Source organism: Lemur catta, chromosome 21 (genome assembly GCF_020740605.2).
Source record: "Lemur catta isolate mLemCat1 chromosome 21, mLemCat1.pri, whole genome shotgun sequence".
Classification (NCBI taxonomy): Eukaryota; Metazoa; Chordata; class Mammalia; order Primates; family Lemuridae; genus Lemur; species Lemur catta.
Window position 1 is genome coordinate 31,751,176 of NC_059148.1, and position 18,765 is coordinate 31,769,940.

At 52.5% G+C, this 18,765-nt stretch overlaps 2 protein-coding genes across 6 annotated transcripts in view; both read left to right on the plus strand.

The window, feature by feature from the left end:
• Nucleotides 1–13,461, plus strand: part of EP400 (E1A binding protein p400) — a 98,889-nt gene extending 85,428 nt beyond the window's left edge. For all 5 annotated transcript variants that reach the window (XM_045535156.1, XM_045535160.1, XM_045535159.1 and 2 more), the window contains 5 exons: nt 148–343; nt 690–814; nt 1,970–2,116; nt 9,499–9,576; nt 10,423–13,461. In XM_045535156.1, coding sequence (XP_045391112.1) covers nt 148–343; nt 690–814; nt 1,970–2,116; nt 9,499–9,576; nt 10,423–10,695 — 819 coding nt within the window. In that variant the 3' untranslated portion in view covers nt 10,696–13,461. The remainder of the gene's footprint in view (nt 1–147; nt 344–689; nt 815–1,969; nt 2,117–9,498; nt 9,577–10,422) is intronic.
• Nucleotides 13,462–15,530: 2,069 nt separating this feature from the next.
• Nucleotides 15,531–18,765, plus strand: part of LOC123625990 (E1A-binding protein p400-like) — an 81,556-nt gene continuing 78,321 nt past the window's right edge. The window contains exon 1 of the mRNA XM_045534730.1: nt 15,531–15,628. The gene's annotated coding sequence lies outside the window, so the exon portion shown is untranslated. The remainder of the gene's footprint in view (nt 15,629–18,765) is intronic.

Here is an 18,765-nt window from a genome sequence, read left to right on the forward strand (position 1 = left end):
CCTGGCGTCCTCGTCAGTGCCACGGCTCTCGTGCCTCTGTTGATCTTTGTAAGTGCTCTCGCGGCCTGAGCTCTCGTGGGGAAGTGTCTGGGCAGACGCGCAATACCCCGAGTGTCTCTGGACCCTGCTGTTCTTTGTGTCGTGCAGACCCGGGTTCCCGCGTCTCAGCTGCAGGCGCCAGGGCAGATGCAGGCCCAGGCGCCCCAGCCCGCACAGGTGGCCTTGGCGAAGCCTCCCGTCGTGTCCGTGCCGGCGGCCGTGGTGTCCTCGCCGGGGGTCACGACCCTGCCCATGAGCGTCGCGGGGATCAGTGTGGCCATCGGGCAGCCGCAGAAAGCAGCAGGTGCCTGCCCTCCCCCTCGCGCCTTCCCTGGGCGTCTTCGCTGTGTCCCGACTTGGCCCCTCCATGCACGGCGCGTGTGTTTGCGTGTCAAGCCTCTCAGAGGTTTCCAAGCACACGTTTTGGTCCTGAAGTTAACCATTAACATTCTGAAATTTCCGTATCTTTATTTAAGTGTAATTTTTGAACCCAGACACTTTTTAAGTGTATCTGAGGGCTGGCGCCGTCTCCGTACGGTTTTGCAGTCGATAGTTTTCTGTACGGAGGCGAGTCAGTCTGAACAGACTGGTGAGCCGAGGGCTCCCTCCCTGCCGGGGGGCTGGGCCTGAGCCCGCCTTGGTGCCTGCAGGGCAGACGGTGGTGGCCCAGCCGGTGCACGTGCAGCAGCTGCTGAAGCTGAAGCAGCAGGCCGTCCAGCCGCAGAAGGCCGTCCAGCCACAGGTGGCCCAGGGCCCCGCAGCCGTGCAGCAGAAGGTACAGGGTCTCCGCGGGGCCAGCCTGGTCCTCAGGGAGCACTCGGGTTTCCGAGCACGGCCCTGAGGGGGGCTGTGCAGTGTGGCCTTGGTTGGGTGTCTCCTTCCTTTCAAAACTCAGTGCTGCTCTCTGAGGACGGGGCCTGGAGGGGCTGGGGCGTGGTGAGGACGCGTGGGCACGGGGTGGGGGCCTGCTTGGACTGTGGTGAACGTGGGTGCGGCGTCGCGGGCCCAGGCAGGCAGGTGCAGCCCACGGGGGCTGCGGGACTCCTGGGCAAGGCCTGAGATCCCTCCTTTGTCTCCGGGTGAGAAGCCTGGCAGGGAGCCACCCTGGCCTGCGCCTGAAGGGGAGGGGAGAGAGGGCAGGCCGCCTGCAGGGACGAGGGCCCTGCAGACAGCCCCCACCCCTGCTGAGACGTCTGGGCCCTGAGCCGGTGCCATGGCCCCTCAGAGCCAGCTGCATTTAGGGGCACGAGGGAGGTGCTGCTGTGAGATGTCTCCGCCTCCAGGGGCTTCCCCTGGTGACACCTGGTTTGTCATGTCCAGCCGTGGACTCCTGTGGCTCCCCGTGGCGGTGAGCCAGCCCTCCTGCTGCGGGTTTGGTGGTTCTGCCTTCTAGGCCGGCACTGGAATGCGGGCTCTGACGCGGACACAGCAGTTGCTGTGGTGCCCGGCAGGGAAAACTAGGAATTAGACTTCACAGCAAAAGTCTTGCACCCGGGTTTGTCTCCCATCATGTTAAATATTTCCTTGGTGTCTGCCAGGTTAAATCAGATTTGAGAAACTGTGACTGAGGTTAGTCACCTACTGCACAGACCTGCACCAGTGCTGTGGAGAATGTCACAGTGAAGCCCCGCAGCCGGGCACAGAGCTCCCAGCCTGGTGCCAGGCAGAGGGGCCCTCCCTGAGGAGGTGGCCGAGAGGAAGGGCCACGTGGCCGCGTGGGCCAGCCCGGCCTGGAGGAGGGGCAGTGGGGGCAGGGCCGGGGCAGGCCCCGCGAGAGCCGGGTGTGGGTGGGCCGCCTGCCTGTCTGGGGGCCTGTGTGCAGTGCCAGGCCCTACGCCGAGGGCTCCTGAGGGGCGGGAGGTGGTCACCAAAGGCTTTGAGCGGGGTCGCGGTTGTTGCTGCTCTAACCCTCAGCGTCCCTTCTCCTCAGATAACGGCGCAGCAGATCGCTGCCCAGGGCCCGCAGCAGAAGGTCACCTATGCCACCCAGCCAGCCCTTAAGACCCAGTTTCTCACCACGCCCATCTCCCAGGCCCAGAAACTGGCCGGGACGCAGCAGGTGCAGACCCAAATCCAGGTGAGCACTGCAGGCTGGAGCGAGGGGGCCGGGCTTCGTGTGTGGTGCGGCCCGGCACGTGGGCGGGAGGGGCGAGGTGCGAGGACGAGGATGATTCCAGCGCCCTGTACGCTGCCCAGGCAAGGAAACACCACACGCCCCTCTCCTCTGCCGGGGTGGCTGGGATCCCCTGGCCTTCCTGCCAGCTTTGCCATCGCGTGTCACTGCGTGGCGGGCGTCCCGCTCAGCTGTGCGTGGTGGAAGTGTTAGCGTCATAGAATCATACCGCGTGGTGTGTGGCAACTGCCTCCCTCTCGGAGCGTGTTTGGGAGAAGCCCCGGGGCTTTGCACATGTCATCCGCCGTGTGGGTGGCAACCTCTGAGCAGTGAGCGCCGTCCGCCTGCCTGGGGCACTGGTGCAGGGCGGGTGGGGTGGGATCGCACGTCCAGCGGTTTCCAGAGCGCGGGTGGACCTGGCTCCTCTTGTTAGGTGCCCGTTCGGGTCTGCTGCCGATTTTGCTCTGCCTCCTGGAGGTCAGTCCTGGGCCGGCTGCAGCAGACTCCCCACTTGGCGGCTCGTCCTCTCACCTGGCGGAGTCTTCCAGGGAACGGGATTCCCTAAGCCTCAGGCGTTGGAGGTGCCAGTCTTTCCGTTTCTGGGGAGAGCTGCTTGTGTCTTGCTTAGGAAATCCCTCCCGGAGTTATGGAGTTTGTTTCCTGTACTTTCTTCTGAAAGCTTTGTAATTCTGCTTTCTCGTTTAGGTCTTTGTCCTCTTGGAATTGGTTTTTGCATATGATACAAAAATAGGAATTCAGTTTAATTTCCCATACAAATACCCTGTTGTTTTCAGCCCTGTTTACAGTCCATTCATTCCCCCAGGGGTCCCGTGGGGTTCTGTCGGGGGCTCTGTGCCAGCCCCCTCCCTCAGTGCTTGTCCTCCCCGCCCCATCCCAACTGCTCTGGCGACGCGGCCAGGCCTGGTGCCGGGGGGCACATCCCCCACAAGTCCTCTGCGGGGCAGTCGGGGCTGATCTGGGCTTTGCACATCCTGTTGATTTTGGAGTCAGCTCGTCGAGTTTATACGCTAACGTGGAAACGGCGTTTTTGTTAGAATTGCAGTGATTCTATAGATGAGTTTGGGGAGAGCTGACGTCTTTACAGTCTTGGCGTCAGATTCACCAACATGATGTGTCTTTTGTTACTTGAGTCTTTAATGCCTTAATTAAGCTTTTTAATTTTTTCCATAGAAGTCTTATAGATTATGTTAGATTTCTTATGTAATCAGTATTTTCTGATGCTTTTGTAAATAATAGATTTTAAGTTTCCGTTTTCTGTCTGTGATTGTACGTTATTGTACATTGATTTTTTTATTTCGGCAACCTTGGTAGATTCTTATTTGAATGGTTTACCTGTAGGGTTTTTGCGTTTTCTTTGTGTGCGGTCCTGTCACCTGTGAACGATGACAGTCTGCTTCTTCCGTTCCTCCTCACACCTTTTCTCTCACCTTGTTGTGTCTGGGACCTGCAGGACAGTGGCCAGTAGAAGTGGCCCCACAGAATGCTACATCACTGTGAAGTGTGATGTTTGCTGTAAGTGTTTTTGCTTTAATCACCCTTCAATTAGAGTAAGAAAATTCTGATAGATTTAGGTTATTAAGTATGAAATGTCCGATTTCCTAAAGTGCTAAGTTTGATGGTATCTCTGACATTTCACTTTATGACACTTCTTATTTTATTTTTATTGTGAATATTTATGTTTACTTCTTAGTCTTTCAAACGCACAGTTTGGCTTGTGATTATCTTTCAAAGTTTTTTTAGAGCAATTTTTGTGAAACCATGGGTAAGTCAAAAATTCATGTTATTTTCGAACATGAGTTCCATCGTGGAACCAGTGCAGCTCAGACAGCTCAAAATATCAACGAAGTGTTTGGGAAGGATGTGGCTAATGAACACACAGTACGTCGATGGTTTGAGAAGTTCTGTTCTGGTGATTTTAATCTTGAAAATGAGCCACGTGGGTGACCTGAGACCAAGGTGGATAATGATGAGCTGAAAGCTGTAGTGGAAGCGAATCCATCTCAACCTACGTGTCAACTAGCAGCAAGGTTTGATGATACTATTCCAACAGTATTGGACAATTTGAATCAAATTGGCAAGGTAAGAAGCTGGACAGATGGGTTCCCCACGACTTAAACGAGTATCTGAAGAGAAATCCTCTGGAAGCTTGCCTTTGTTGCTGCCACGCCATCAAGGCGAACCACTTCTACACCACATTGTCACGCGTGGTGAAAGGTGAATTCTCTTTGACAATTGAAAGCGTGCAGCACAATGGCTGGGTAAAGGTGAAGTGCTGAAACACAGTCCAAAACCAAATATTCATCAAAAATAGCGAATGGTGTGTGTCTGGTGGTCCAGCACTGGTATTACCCACTACAGCTTCATGAAACCTGGTCAGTGAATTACAGCAGATGTCTGCTGCAGCCAGTTAGATGAAATAGTGAGGATGCTTGCGATTAAGCAGCCAACACTGGTCAACAGAGACAGGCCAATCTTCTTGCAAGACCACATGTTGAAAAAAAACAATGCTGTTCAAACTACCGAAGCTGGACGTGGAAACTCTGTCATCCACTGTATTCACCAGGCCTCGCACCAACTGACGACCACTTCTTCCAGGCTTTGGGCCCTTCTTGCAAGGAAGAATATTCCATTCTCAAGTAGCTGTGGAAAGCGCCTTTTGTGATTTCACCACCACTGGCTCTCCAGGCGTCCTCACTGCTGGCATGAACAGGCTACCGTTCAGATGGCAAAACTGTGTCAATGGTCTAGGCACGTACTTTGATTAATTGTATTGCTGCTTCTTTGAGATACAATAAACTAAATTTGTTATTCTAAATCAGACATTTCATATTTAATGACCTAATAGTTTGCTAGAAGTTTCTGTTTAATTTTGTTATAGTGTTGTTTGTCTTGTTTAAAAAGCATCTGTACGCATTCCCTCCCCGGACATCTTCTGCCTCGAGGCTTTAAGGACTGTGTAGGTGCTAATGATGCCCACCTTTATACCTGCAGCTGATCACTGTCCTCGATCCCAGATTCTTAATCGGAACTGCCTTTTACAGTCCCACGGAGGTGTCTGAACCCTCAGGCCTGAGGTGTGCACACCTGAACTGCTCCATGGAGATGTCTCATCTGTCAGGTGTGCACACCTGAACTGCTCCATGGAGCTGGTTCATCCCTCAGGTGTGCACACCTGAACTGCTCCTTCCAAAGGCATCTAGCTCAGGAAGGGCAGCTTGGTCTCTGTAGACCTTTGCCCTTTCTTGGGAAACCCCTGCATTCGTGTCATTTCTTTGTCTTACACTCCAGCCCATGGGTGATTCTGTAGGCTCAACTTCTGGAAGACATCAAGAATGACCACTTTCTGTTGCCACCAACACCTCACCCGCTCCCCTTCCCCGGAGTGTTGCTGTCCCTCCCTTCCTCCGTTGCCCACACAGCACACTTTACACGGTGCAGCCGGGGCCCCCCCCAGCCTGCTCAGTGCCGTGTGCTCAGAGAGGATTCTCAGCTGTCCTCGAAGCCCCACTTCCTAGTCACCTTTCCTGCTCTCCTTGTTTCCGTAACATCCCTTCAACACAGACTGTGTAATTTACTTACTTTGTTCAGCTGTGTTTACTCCCTCCTTCATAAAGCATGCCGTGGGCACAGGCTTCCCAGTGGCTGCCTGCACTGTGGATACGCGGAGTGTGAAGTTCATCTGGGCTTTTCTCCACATGTGCTAGTGTAATGGGCTGTTGTCATTGAGCTTTCTAACACTGACTCACCCTTGCATTCTGGAGTAGCGCCCTGCATCCTGCGGCACTTGTCCTCCTCGCGCGTGGGTCGGTGTAGTTGGCTGATGTTTTTGTGTTTGCATCATGGCTTCTGGTGATGCTGCCTCTGACTTCCTGCGCTGCACTTTACTGGTCGGGGTTTTTACTTTCTTTCCTTTGCTTCTTTTCAGTTTATTTTCCTACTTGTTTTCCTAACGTGTTAAGATGGAGTACCACTTGAGCTCTCTTCACAACTTTTATTATTTGGGTTTCCTTCAGTCCGAAGTATTTTTGAGTTTCCATTGTGATTTATTTTTTTTTGCTGCCTGGGTTCTTATTTCCAGGTGAGTTTTTCTAGTTGTCTTTTATTACTGACTTTGAAAAGTCACCGTTGTATTTGTTGTCAGAGAGTGAGGTCTGAACAATCTCAGTCTTCGAAATGTGAAACTGGCAGTATGGTCCAAATTAAAGTCAGCTTTTACGACGGTTCTGTGTCCTTCCCAAGCAGTCTGCAGAGTGGGTGCAGGGTGGGACCTCTCTCTCGACCGAGTCAGGTTTACCACCTGTGCTGTCTCACACGGTGCTGGTTACTGAGAGAGGGGCCTTTGAATCTCCCGTTCTGATCACACGCGCATCTGTTTCTCCTTACACGTCTTTCTAGTTTGCTGTATATATTAGAAGGCTTATTATTAGCTGCATGTGGGTTTATATTTTTGAGCTTTGTTAGTTTGAAGTGACCCGCATTATCTCTGGTGACATCTTTGGTTGTTTAGCCTATTTTGCCTCAAATTAAGAAAGCTCTGCCCATCCCCTGTTAGAATTTTCTCGTATTTCCTTTTCCTCCTTTTACTTTCAACCATTCTGTATGGTCGCGTGTCACACTGACCTCACGTAAACAGCATGCAGTCAGACGCTGCTGGTCAGTCTCACTTTTTGTCTTTATCTGAAACATTCATCCAGTTATCTTTATGTAAGTACTGATTTATTTGAATTTTTTGTTTCCATTTTATTGAACTTTCTGTTCTGCTTGTTCTATTTTCTCTTTCCTTCCTTTCTTGCTGCCCATTTTGGGCCTTGTTTTCTTTTCTTTTTTTGTTCTGTTTTTGCACTTCTACTAGTTTGAAAACTCTCAGTGCTGTTTCTGTTCTTTGAGTGGTTACCCTAAAATTTCCACACACACTTCAAGTGTGGTGTTAGTGCCGTCTCTGCCTGTTCCTCGGCTGGCCTGTTTATCGCCTGCACTTAGGTGCTGCTGTTACCGTGCGTTTTAGTTCTGTCCTTTTCGTCTCTGACTTCCCACGCAAGATGGCTTTCCATCCGCCTGGCCATCCTTTGGGGTCTCCGTCAGTGTAGGAGAAGGCCTGTCTTTCACTGTCGTTCCTTGAAAGGCAGCTTTGCCTCGTACAGAACTCCAGGTTTACGTTTGTTTTCTTGAGAGGTTGATACTATCGTCCCCTGGCTCTGGCTTTTGTTGCTGATGAGAAGCAAATGTCTGTGTGCCGCCACTTTCCGACGGCAGTCTGTCTTCCTCTCCCTCCGTGTTGAGACCTTGTCTTTGGTGCTCAGCAGTTGGGCTGTGACACTGTGGTTTAGGGTTTGGTGGCTTGAGTTTGGGGCTGACCTGTCACCAGTTTCGGAGATGACCAGCCAGGGCTGGTCGGGGCTGCCTCGGCCACCTCCTCCACGCTCCAAGGCTCTTGATGCCTTTTATGTTCTCTGTTTCTCGTCGTGTCCTGCTGCATCCGAGTGATGTCTCCACTGTCCCCAGTTCACGCATTTTCCCTTGTTAGGTCTGATGTGCTCTTGACTTGTCTGTTGAATTTTCATTTTGATTATTATATATTTTTTATTTTTAGAAGTTCCCAAATCTGCTGGGTCTTTGTTCATAGCTTCTTGTTGTCGGGCTTCACAGCATGCAGTTACTTTGTGTCTGATAATCTCTGTTTGAAGTTTGCTGCATCCGTTGTTTGTGGCTTCAGGTGAGTTCTACTTAAGGACGTTCTTGCGGCCTGGGGTGAGGTGGGGTCTTGCTTCTGCTGGGCTCCTGTGGGTGCCGTCGGGACGTGCCGCTCGGCTCGTGGCTTGGTGTTCTGATGTCTCTCAGGCAATGTGCGTCTGGTCTCTAAACTTGTGTCTCCTTCTCCAGCCCCTGACCCTGGTACTGAGGCTCCAGGCAGGTGATTTCCTCACGGCCCCCTTTGGAGGAAGGGGGTGTGGTGCGTTCTTTGCAGCTTTTGGGAACCTTTGTGGTGACAGTGTCTCCCCTCAGGATGGCCGCTGGGGGACAGCCTGGGGCTCTCCCGTTAGCTCCTCCCTGAGAGTGGGGTCTAGGCCTCCTGTCCCGTTTGCTGTGCCCTGTGAGACCCCGAGGACCACGGTGCGAGGTCTGCCCGAGTAGCAGGTGCTCTTGGGCAAGAGCTGCAGAACATCTCTGCTCGTTGCCTGGGGTCCCGCCTGTGCTTAGGTTTGGAACCGGCAGGCCCTTACTTTTCACAAGTTTCTCAGTGCATTTAAGTGTCTTCTTAGTATTTTACTGAAGATGTCTCAGGATTTTCAGTGCTGTGCCCATCTCAGTCCTGGCCTGCCGTGGCCCGGAAACTGGCCTTGTGGTGACTGGCATATCCATTTCCCATCAGCTCTGCAGTGACAACCAGGCACTTCCCTTAGTGAATCCTATTCACAGTTTTTTTATTTTAAGTTACAAAATAGTAACTAGTAAATGCCTTCTGATTAATTTTAGTAATGAGGGCTAACATTTATTTGGAGCTTTGTCATTTATAGATACATCATATAATTTAATAGTTTCCCCAGAATTCTCTTGGGTAAGACTTATTTTCACCCTGTTCTATAAATAACAGAACCAAGCAAGGGGGTGGGGCCCTCGGAGTCGGGGCCCCCCGGGGTCGCGCACTCGGGAGCCTGCCCTGCGTCCCTGGCACGGCTGGTCAGACACATGTGGCCCCGATCCTGGACTGTGTCAAGACAACGGGAGACACAGGCAGCAAGATGTTTATAGAAAGTAGAGACGGAGTGGAAAGTTTTGTTTTGTAAATGGTAAAATCTCAATCATGATTTTAAGAAAAATGTAGGGAATTCATAAAATAACCACTCTTGCAGTCTGGTGCATCTCCAGCCCAGGCTGCAGTGTGGTGGTCTGACCCAGACTCCTCGCGCCGGCTTCACCCGCCGTCCAACCCACGCACGGTGGCTCCATCTCGGAGCGAGCGCAGCAGAGCCCTCGCGAACTCGTGGGATGCTCAAATGTTTAATTCCATCCTCAATCTCATTCTCTCATGTAAACTTGGAGTAATCTTTATTAAAATAAAAAATTATCTGAAGTGTGAGACCAAAAATAAGCTTAAATTACAAGTGATTGCAAATAGGGAGGTAGTCGTTGTTCACCGTTAAGGTGAGTAACTTGTTCTTAGTATTCCAGGTGAGCACACCCTGAGACTTGCTCCTTTGTGTCACCTGGTCTTTTTTTTTTTTTTTTTTTTTTTTGCATTAAGAACTGAGAAGAAAGGGGAGAAAATTCTCTTTCTGTGCACACAGTCCTGTGGATTCTACGTGTGGCTTTTTGTTTTGTCCAAGGTCGCAAAGCTCCCTCAAGTTGTGCAGCAGCAGACGCCCGTGGCCGGCATCCAGCAGGTGGCCTCTGCCTCCCAACAGGTAGGACGTGGGGACACAGACCCAGTCCACTTCACACTGCCCGTGTGAAGAGGATTTGTGGTTTTCATCCTGAGGAAGTATAATCGTAATGATTAGAGAATCACTTTTGGTCTTCAGAATGCACATAAACACATTGACGTTGGAGGAAAAACTTCATATTCTTTACGGTAGGAAAAAAACTGTGGCCGAGCGTGTTCAGACTTCATGCCAGCTGTGCCGTGGGAGCCTCATCTTGTGCTCGTGTCTAGGATCGTTCGCTCAACAGAAAATCTTAGACGTGTCCCACCCAGTAAAGACACATCCCTGCGGTTTTAGGGCAGCCCAGGCCTGAGAAAGCAGCCTGCCCTCTGCGACCTGTGGCCCCAGGCAGAAGTGCTGTGAGGACCGTTGGCTCCGCCTTCCCAGAAAAGTAGCCCTTCAGGCTCCATCACTGTCCTCATTTGTGGCTACAAGATGTGACTGTATAGCACAGTGCTTTCAATTTAAAGAAATGCTTTAAAATTTTTTTATTTTATTCACAGTCACAGTGGCATATAAATTTTAAGAAACCAAATAGTATTAAAAGCTTTACAACAATAACAAAAATCAGTCCCCTGACCCAACTCTGACCCTTTTCCCCAAAGACATCTGGTTTCAGTCTGAAAGCAACAATATTTTAATTGTCTACGTTTGTTCAGTTAGAGGGCAGAGTTCATGTTTTGGTATGGCTGATAGTTCTTACGTGTCATAAAAGCACATCTGCTAGCGAAGTTGCTCAGTCCCCTTCCCCGTCCCAGAGAATGTCCGCTGTCCTGTCCTGGGCTGAGTGTTCTAGGCAACGTGTGTTTTCTAACTCTCTTGGCTCAGGCTTCTCCGCAGACCGTGACGCTCACGCAGGCCACAGCGGCCGGGCAGCAGGTGCAGGTGATCCCCGCAGTGACCGCGACAGCGCAAGTGGTCCAGCAGAAACTCATTCAGCAGCAAGTGGTGACTACGGCGTCCACCCCGATCCAGACCCCAGGGGTTCCAAACCCAGCCCAGGTGCCAGCCAGCTCTGATAGCCCAAGCCAGCAGCCCAAGTTACAAATGAGGGTCCCTGCCGTCAGGCTAAAGACTCCCACCAAACCCCCGTGCCAGTAGTCAGCTCGGCAGGGGCAGCCTCATGGCCAAGGCAAAACTACCTTCTTCCCAGCGAATGCTGCGTTTGTTTCTGAACCGTGGGACGATGTCACGCGAGATAGTCAGCACTTGGAAAGCTGCTGCTGGAGCAAAGTAGTGTAATCATTTTATTAAAATCCCCCTGCGCTGCGGGAAAAGCCATCCTTATCGAAGGCCCCTTTTCTGTATTATGTGACTAATTGAAAAAGGTACAGTAAGTTTTTATCTAAGTCATTACCCCTCTTAGTTTTTCCTGAAAAGCAATAGTACTGGGTTTTGAAAGCCATTTAGACTTTCCCTGTTGGTGTCTAGTATTTTGCACATTACCGAAACCGTTTGCAATGTGCAGTAAGCACACAGCAGGCTTTTTAAAGCTAAAACATGGTCTTGGATAGCGTGTGCCATAGTTTCGTTCTTTCTGCCTGACTGGAAAGCACACTATGGTCCACATGGAGAAGAAGCCTGTCCACAGTGAATCACCTGAGATCGGTTGTCATTCCAAAGAAGCCAGCGTGGTTTTTTCCTTCCCTCATAAAATGCAATCTAACTCCTGAGGGAAACATCCCAACACCCATCTAAATACACAGGACCTGCACCCAGCTGTGTTCAAGGGAAATGTGTTGCTGAATTTCCATTCCAGAGAGCAGCCAGTGTGGCCTTCCTGGGCCCCACCCTGTGTGTGACTCAGTGTGACTCGAAGGAAACGTGTGGACTGGTGCCCATCGCAGTGCCATCAGGACAGGTCCCCAGCTTTTGGACAGAGGTTTCGTGGACTGAGTGAGTGTGCTAACCAGCTCCACGGAACCTTGAGATGCTTCCACTGTGGCCTGGTCTGAGCCTCAAGGACCACACGGGGGCCGTGTTGTGGCAGATGTGCCAGCCGAGTGCTGGGTGAGGGCGGGATGCGTGTCACGGACACCTTGCTGCCATGGCTAGCCCAGGCTTGATCAGGGGAGCTGGTCTGAGGTGGCCTGTTGTGAGTCCGGACGTATCAGCCACAGCAGTGGCCTGGCCAGCTCCACCGTGCCCGTGTGACAGCAGATTCTCTCAGACAGGGGAGCTCACTTGCAGTTCTGCCAGTCAAGTGGGAAACCACCTGCACTGTTTGTGGGAGGGATGCTGTGGAGGGAAAAAGGGAAGCCCAGTGTTTCCTACTATTCTTGTTTTGTGTGGTTTTTTTTTTTTTTTCTTTTTTTTTTTTTTACTGTGGCAAGACAGTGAATGCGGTTTTAGTGGGCTTGATTGGCTGATAATGTCTCCTTACCTTCAAGTTTTCACTAAAGCAAAAAGGTACATACCAAGTAACAGCCTCTGTGCTGTGGCTCTCTTTTGGCCTATTTTATATTATTTGGTCTAGGAAATTAGATTACATTAGACTTTTGTATACTAAGTGTCAGTTTGGGCACAGTAAAGATTCTTAATTTAAATTATATCTACTTGGTTTCCTCCCATCCTCACTTTAAGTGACATCAAGGAGCGTGTTGTCCTGCAGGTCTCGTGGACAGTAATGTGGCAGTGTTTAGCGAAGTCACCTTGGGGGCTCACTTGTGAGCTCTTGATAAAGAATTTGGAAAAAAGTAAAAATCGAGTGTTGAAGAAACAGGGGAGTTAACATTTCAGTTTACTGAACATGTGGGAACAGAGCACTGTCCTGTTTTCTTACAGCCGACCCACTCACTCTGGTTCGTCCTGTGCTGTACTGAGTGCCGCTCTCAGGAGGCTGAGTGTGCTTTGTGTCTGGTTCCCAGTGAAAGCTTTTACTCCTGAAATACACAGGAATCCTCTTTTTTGTCATTTTAATTTGTGCACCCTTTTCACTTTTCTGTGTCCTTTCCAAAGCATTGGCCGTCTCCTTTCAGATGGTGATAAAATGTGGAGTGTGTTTATTTTAGAATGTCTTAGACATGCTTGCCTAAATAAAAGTCCAAAAGTCCTCTGTTGATCTACAACACTAGAAGAGAATTTAGGAGCATTTCTCAACAAAAGGTTTTTAAGAGAGCAGAACTGGGATTCTGAGTATTTGCAGTGTGGAATTCCTGCCCCTGTCTTACTGTGTGAATGAAAACGTCTTTTGTCTCCAAAGTGTGTTTTCTTCAGCAGTACCCAATACGTAGAATGGACAGAAGACATTTTTACTTTCATCACTCAGTGTAGTGACATCTAGATGTTACCATTGCCCTGAGTGGTACTCAGTATAGTCATTTAAGTAAAAATGCTCCCTCCATTCTATTTTCTTGGCCTTTGTTTTAAAGGTTAAACTTTGTAATTTAAGAATTAAGTATGTGTTCAGGATGCTGTTGTCTAGGCCTTCTTGTGAATCAGGGTTCATTCCGATAGGACGTGGAATGAGTCAGAATTTTCAGAACGTACAGAATAAAGGCAGCAGTCAAAACACTGTCAGAATTCTAATTGGCCACCGTGGAAACAGTTACCCGGTTATTCTTTAAATAAGAGACATTAATTCTAGTGAAGGCCAGACTGTTTTTAAAACACCCAGTGGGAAGCAGAAGTTTGGATCCAAGCCCTTGTTCAGATTTCGTGCCTGATAAGGCAGGGTTTTTCTTTTTGCAATCTTTATTATTATTTTTGTTAACTATTGTACCCAGATAGCTGTTGTGTTTTAAAAGGAACAAGACTGAAATTGTAAATACTTTGTAAACATAAGCATTTGTACTTGACTAGTAGGATGTTAGGGGGCACTGACACCCTACCAAACAGAAGGCATAATAAAATGACCTTTTTATATACTGTTTTGTTTCATCTTTCATAGAAAACTAGTATTTAAGTTAAAATAAGGTGCTAGTTGTGTTTTCCATTTATGTAAAGGAAAAACAAACAAAAAGCAAAACAAGTAATGTTGGCGCAGAGGTTTTCTCTTGGCCCACTCCGTTAGTGGCTGTAGCAGGAACAGTGTGTGCCCGGGGGTCTTCCGAGAAAATCTTGTTGACAGAGTCCAAAGCCACACATGGAGGAAACAACCGCTGCCGACTCATCCTGGGTGAGCTGCTGCCTCCACAGTGCCCGTCTCTGTCCTGGAGGGCCACGAGGGCACCAAGCGCCCTTCTGTGCCCAGTCCACATGCCAAGGATGGGTGGGGGCACCTCTGTTCTCAGCTGCTCTCCACTGGGAACACCCCCAAGCAGATAGCCCAGGAGTTGTTTATTTTCCTTTTGCTTTTGGACTACCTTTTGTTAAAAAAAAAAAAAGTTTCTGATTACAAAAAATAATGCATACTTTTAATAAAAAATGCATACACTATGCAAAGTAAAGACGCACCCCAGAAGCCCATGGTTGGTTTTGGTATCTTCTCTCCCACTACAGGAATGGGGGTGCACAGGGCCCATGCCCTGCAGCACTGGGCTCCCAGCTCCCGACCTCCAGATGGTAAAGGCGGCGGGCTCTTGTGCGCATACTGGCATCTGCGGGTGACAGTGCAGACCCAGGGGTGCCGGGCAGTGAAGCACAGGCTGGCACTTTACCATGTACCCACCAGGTGCTGGGACTGGGAGGACCACGGAGATGTCATCCCTCAGTTTCCCCTCTGCTGAGGAAGTTGTGAATATCTCATCAGGTGATGTCTGTGAAGCTGTCAACAGCTGGTGCCGAACTCGGTGATTGTTTCTTTATCATTATTCTTGTCAGCAGAGAGGACGGTGTGCGTTGGGCAGGGCTTGCTGCTTCTGTCATCCCGACCCCTGCCCCTGCCGCTGAATCTGTGGAGTGTGCGTGTGGCAGCAGGCCCTGGGAGCAGCTGTCAGACCTGGGGCAGCGCAGCTGAGCCCCCGGGGCATGCCCACCTCCGGAGTGTGTGTGACGGGGCTGCCAGCACCCAACTGCACACTCCAGACTCGGGGACAGGAGGGAAGATGGCATGGCCGTGTTGCGCCTGGCCTTGCTGTCCGCACATCCATACCCTGAAGCCAAATTAATCTTCCCAGAGGTCTCATTTTACTGGATAAATTATGCCACCTACTTTCAGTGGAATTTAGCGTAGCCACCCCAGGCAGGACAGTGGAACCACATATTCTGGGATGGAATACGTGGGTGTCGTTTGCCACAAGGCTGGAACTGTATGCCTGGGTGTGCACAGAGTGTCCGGAAATACAGTCGGCCGTCTGTCCCCAGGGGTTCCACATCCGTGGATTCAGCCAACTGCGGGTTGAAAATATTTGACAAACCTGCATCTGCCCTGAACTTGCACAGCTCTTCCTTGGCATCGTTTCCTAAGCGATACGCAGTACCGCTCAGTGGCACTGCCCCGTACCGGGTGCGAGGAGGCGTACCGGAGATGGTCTGCGCGGGGACCCGGCGTCCGCGGGGTCGGAGTCCGCAGGGCGGGCGCTGCTGCCTGGGGAGCTCGGAGCGCGGCCCACCGACAGCTGTCGCGTCACACCCTACGGGGGCCCGCACCGTCCACGGGGCAGGTTCCGACCGGCCTGGCCCTCTGGGGCCGTCCGGGCCGCCTTCCCGCGCGGCGCGTCTGCTTCCGCACGGGTGGGGGGTAAACGCCCCCGTGGCCGCGCCCATCGCTCCTGGCAGCTCGCCCCACCCACCTGTCACTCACAGCCTCCCCCACACTGCGGGTTCCCGGCGGAGGGACGGGACACTCCTGGCGGACGCGGGTGGCCGTCCGCGCCTGCTACCGAGGGGACGAGAACGCGCGCGGACAGCGGGCGGGGGCGCACTGCGCAGGCGCGGACCTAGGCTCCGCCCGCCCGCCGGGTTCGGCGCCCCGCCCGCTTGGCGCCGATTGGCCCGGCCTGCGCCTGCGCAATGCCCCTGGCGGCTGCGCTTGCGCACTGGGCCCGGGTCGGCCGGCCGGTTGTGTCTGGTCTGGTGGGTGCACGCAGCCCCCTCGGCCGCCGCAGCGCTCGTCCGGGCCGGGAGCACACAGCCGCGTCTCCCGGCAGCCGCGGTGAGTGACGGCCCGCGTGCCGGCCGCCGGGGCTAGGCCGGGCGGGCGTGAGGGGCAGCCCTCCCCTCGGCCCCGTCACCCAGACCGTTGCCCTCGGGACTCCCCAGCGGCGCCTCCACCCCCCTCATGATCACCACCTTCATGACCACCACTCCCCGTGACCGCCCCTCCCGAGGGACCGCCCCCTCAGCATCACCCCCCCTCAGCATCACCCCCCAGGATCCCCCCTCACGACCCCCCTCAGGATCACCCCTCAGGATCCCCCCTCATGACCCCCCTCAGGATCCCCCCTCATGACCCCCCCCAGGATCCCCCCTCATGACCCCCCTCAGGATCATCCCCTCATGACCCCCCCAGGATCCCCCCTCAGGATCCCCCCTCATGACCCCCCTCAGGATCACCCCTCATGACCCCCCTCAGGATCACCCCTCATGACCCCCCTCAGGATCCCCCCTCAGGATCCCCCCTCAGGATCCCCCCTCATGACCCCCCTCAGGATCATCCCCTCCTGACCCCCCTCAGGATCATCCCCTCATGACCCCCCCAGGATCCCCCCTCATGACCCCCCCAGGATCCCCCCCCAGGATCCCCCCCCAGGATCCCCCCTCAGGATCCCCCCCTCAGGATCCCCCCCCTCAGGATCATCCCCTCATGACCCCTCTCAGGATCCCCCCTCAGGATCCCCCCCTCAGGATCCCCCCCTCAGGATCATCCCCTCATGACCCCTCTCAGGATCCCCCCTCAGGATCCCCCCTCAGGATCCCCCCCTCAGAATCACCCCCTCATGACCCCCCTCAGGATCCCCCCCATGACCCCCCTCAGGATCCCCCCCCATGACCCCCCTCAGGATCCCCCCCTCATGACCCCCCTCAGGATCCCCCCTCAGGATCCCCCCCTCATGACCCCCCTCAGGATCACCCCCTCATGACCCCCCTCATGACCCCCCCAGGATCCCCCCTCAGGATCCCCCCTCATGACCCCCCTCATGACCACTCCCACCGGTGACCATCCCCATGACCACCACCCCCTCCCGTGACCGCCCCTGACCGCCCCCTCCCCACCGACTGCTTCCCTCCAACCCTCTGACCGCCCCCCAGCGACGGCTTCTCCCCTGGTGACCGCACCCCCGACTGTCCCCTGTGCTCCCCCTCAAGCGCTCCGAGCCCCTGTTGACCAGCCGGCGTGGTGACCGTTCACCTGTGGCCTCCCAGCCCTCCTCGTGACCACTCCGCCCTGGTGACCGCCGGCCCCTCCCCCCCACGTGACCGTCCCCCCCTCGGTGACTGTCCCCCCAGCGATTGCCCCTCTGGTGAGCACCCCTCCCGGTGACCACTCCCTTCTTCCCCCCACCACGGCCACCCTCCTGGTGACCAGACCGCCCCCATGACCAGCACCCGGCCCGGTGACCGCCCCTCTGCCCCCTCGCCTCGCCTGGGCCAGCCCTCCCCTGGGGACGGCCGCTGTCCTCGGTGCTGACGCGGCTTCTCCGGGCCCCGGCGGTCAGGGCGTCCCCGTCCCGCGAGGCTGGGGCTGCTGCACGCCCAGAGCGCGGGTCCACGCCGGGCGTGGTGACACGGGCGGTAACGCGTGTTTCCGCAGGCTACTTCCGCTCAGCAGCTCCCCCAGGACCTGGCCCCCACACCCTGCGGGGTAGACCTTCCAGAACAGGGTGTTTTCCCACAGTAGAAAGGCAGAAACTAACAGTAACACCCCTGTGAATTGGCTGCTTTTGTCAGATGCCTAATCTTGCCCGAGAGCTAAGTAAATATTCCCTCCTTACCAAGCAATGGGTAAGAGCACTGAAAGCTGGAGTCTTACAGTGGCTTGTGCAGCCCCAGGTGAGCTGCCTGACTCGTTTGCAGTGACTGGGTACCACGTGCTCCTGAGGTGTTGGGGAGCCAAGACCAAGGGCAGCACCGTCTGAGAACGCCAAGCCAGTGCCTCTCCCAGAGTTCTGCCGCGCGCGGGCTACACAGGACCTCCATGCGTGTGCACCAGTCCCCTCGTCCTCAGGGGTGTGTTCCAAGACCCCAAGCGGATGACTGAACCCTTTGCACAGTACCGAACCCTATATATACTGTATTTTCCCCTACACGTTCACCCATACCTGTGATAAAGTTTAATTTATAAATTAGGCACAATGAGAGATTAACAACAATCCCTAAGAACCAAAATATTACAGTATACTGTAATAAAAGTCACGTGAATGTGGTCCCTTTTCCTCAAAATATCTTATTGTACTTTACTCACCTATCTTGGAGCCTCTGTTGACTGTAGGTAACTGAAACTGGTTAAGGGAGGACTACTCTAGTTTCTTTTCCAACTATGGGACTGAGATTTAAAAACCTACTAGATTAAGTATTTGTTGAATGGAGCTGCCTAAGGCCTACAAAACAACCACATAACACAAAAGTATTGCACCAACATTTCTGTCACCTCTTGCTAAGCCGATAGACTTTAAAAAATGTATAAAAGCCTCGACTTGATGTTCACATCGCAGTAGTAGGCAAATAGAACTCTCTCCTATAACAACACATAACAGACTTGAGAAAAGACAGATTAGAAGGCTAATGGTGTGACACACAGGACTTTATGTACTCCTGGGTCCAGATCTTTTTGCTGGGCTATGGATACATTGTCATCTGGTCATTATAACAGCTGTCATTGTAACTGCTAAAGAATGTTTAAGTTTTAGTACTTTAACATTGGTGACAATGCAGTGAAGGGTCTCCAGGGCAATGGGATGCTTATTCATTTTTCGCTGATGTGATATTTACATATTTGAAAAGCGTTAAAATATACAATTTGGGGGGATAGCCCTGAGAAACATGGGGTGTAACACATTTTGAATAGAACAGAATGTTTTAGAGTGATTCCTGGTCCCTGAAAGTGTCAGTGACACCTACTGCATAGAGGAAAAGTGGCGAAGGGATGTGATCTCTCTAAAGTCAGGAGCCGAGGCTGTTGTAAGGAGGAAAATCCACTTCCGATTTTGCTGTGCTTGTTTCATTCCAGTTGCTGCAGAAATAAATATTGTATATTTGTTTCCAGCTTACTTTTTGGCTTTTTTAAGTCTCAAGATATTTTGGAAAATTTTGATTAGCCAAAGTAATTTTTTTGTACCTTGGAATAAGGCA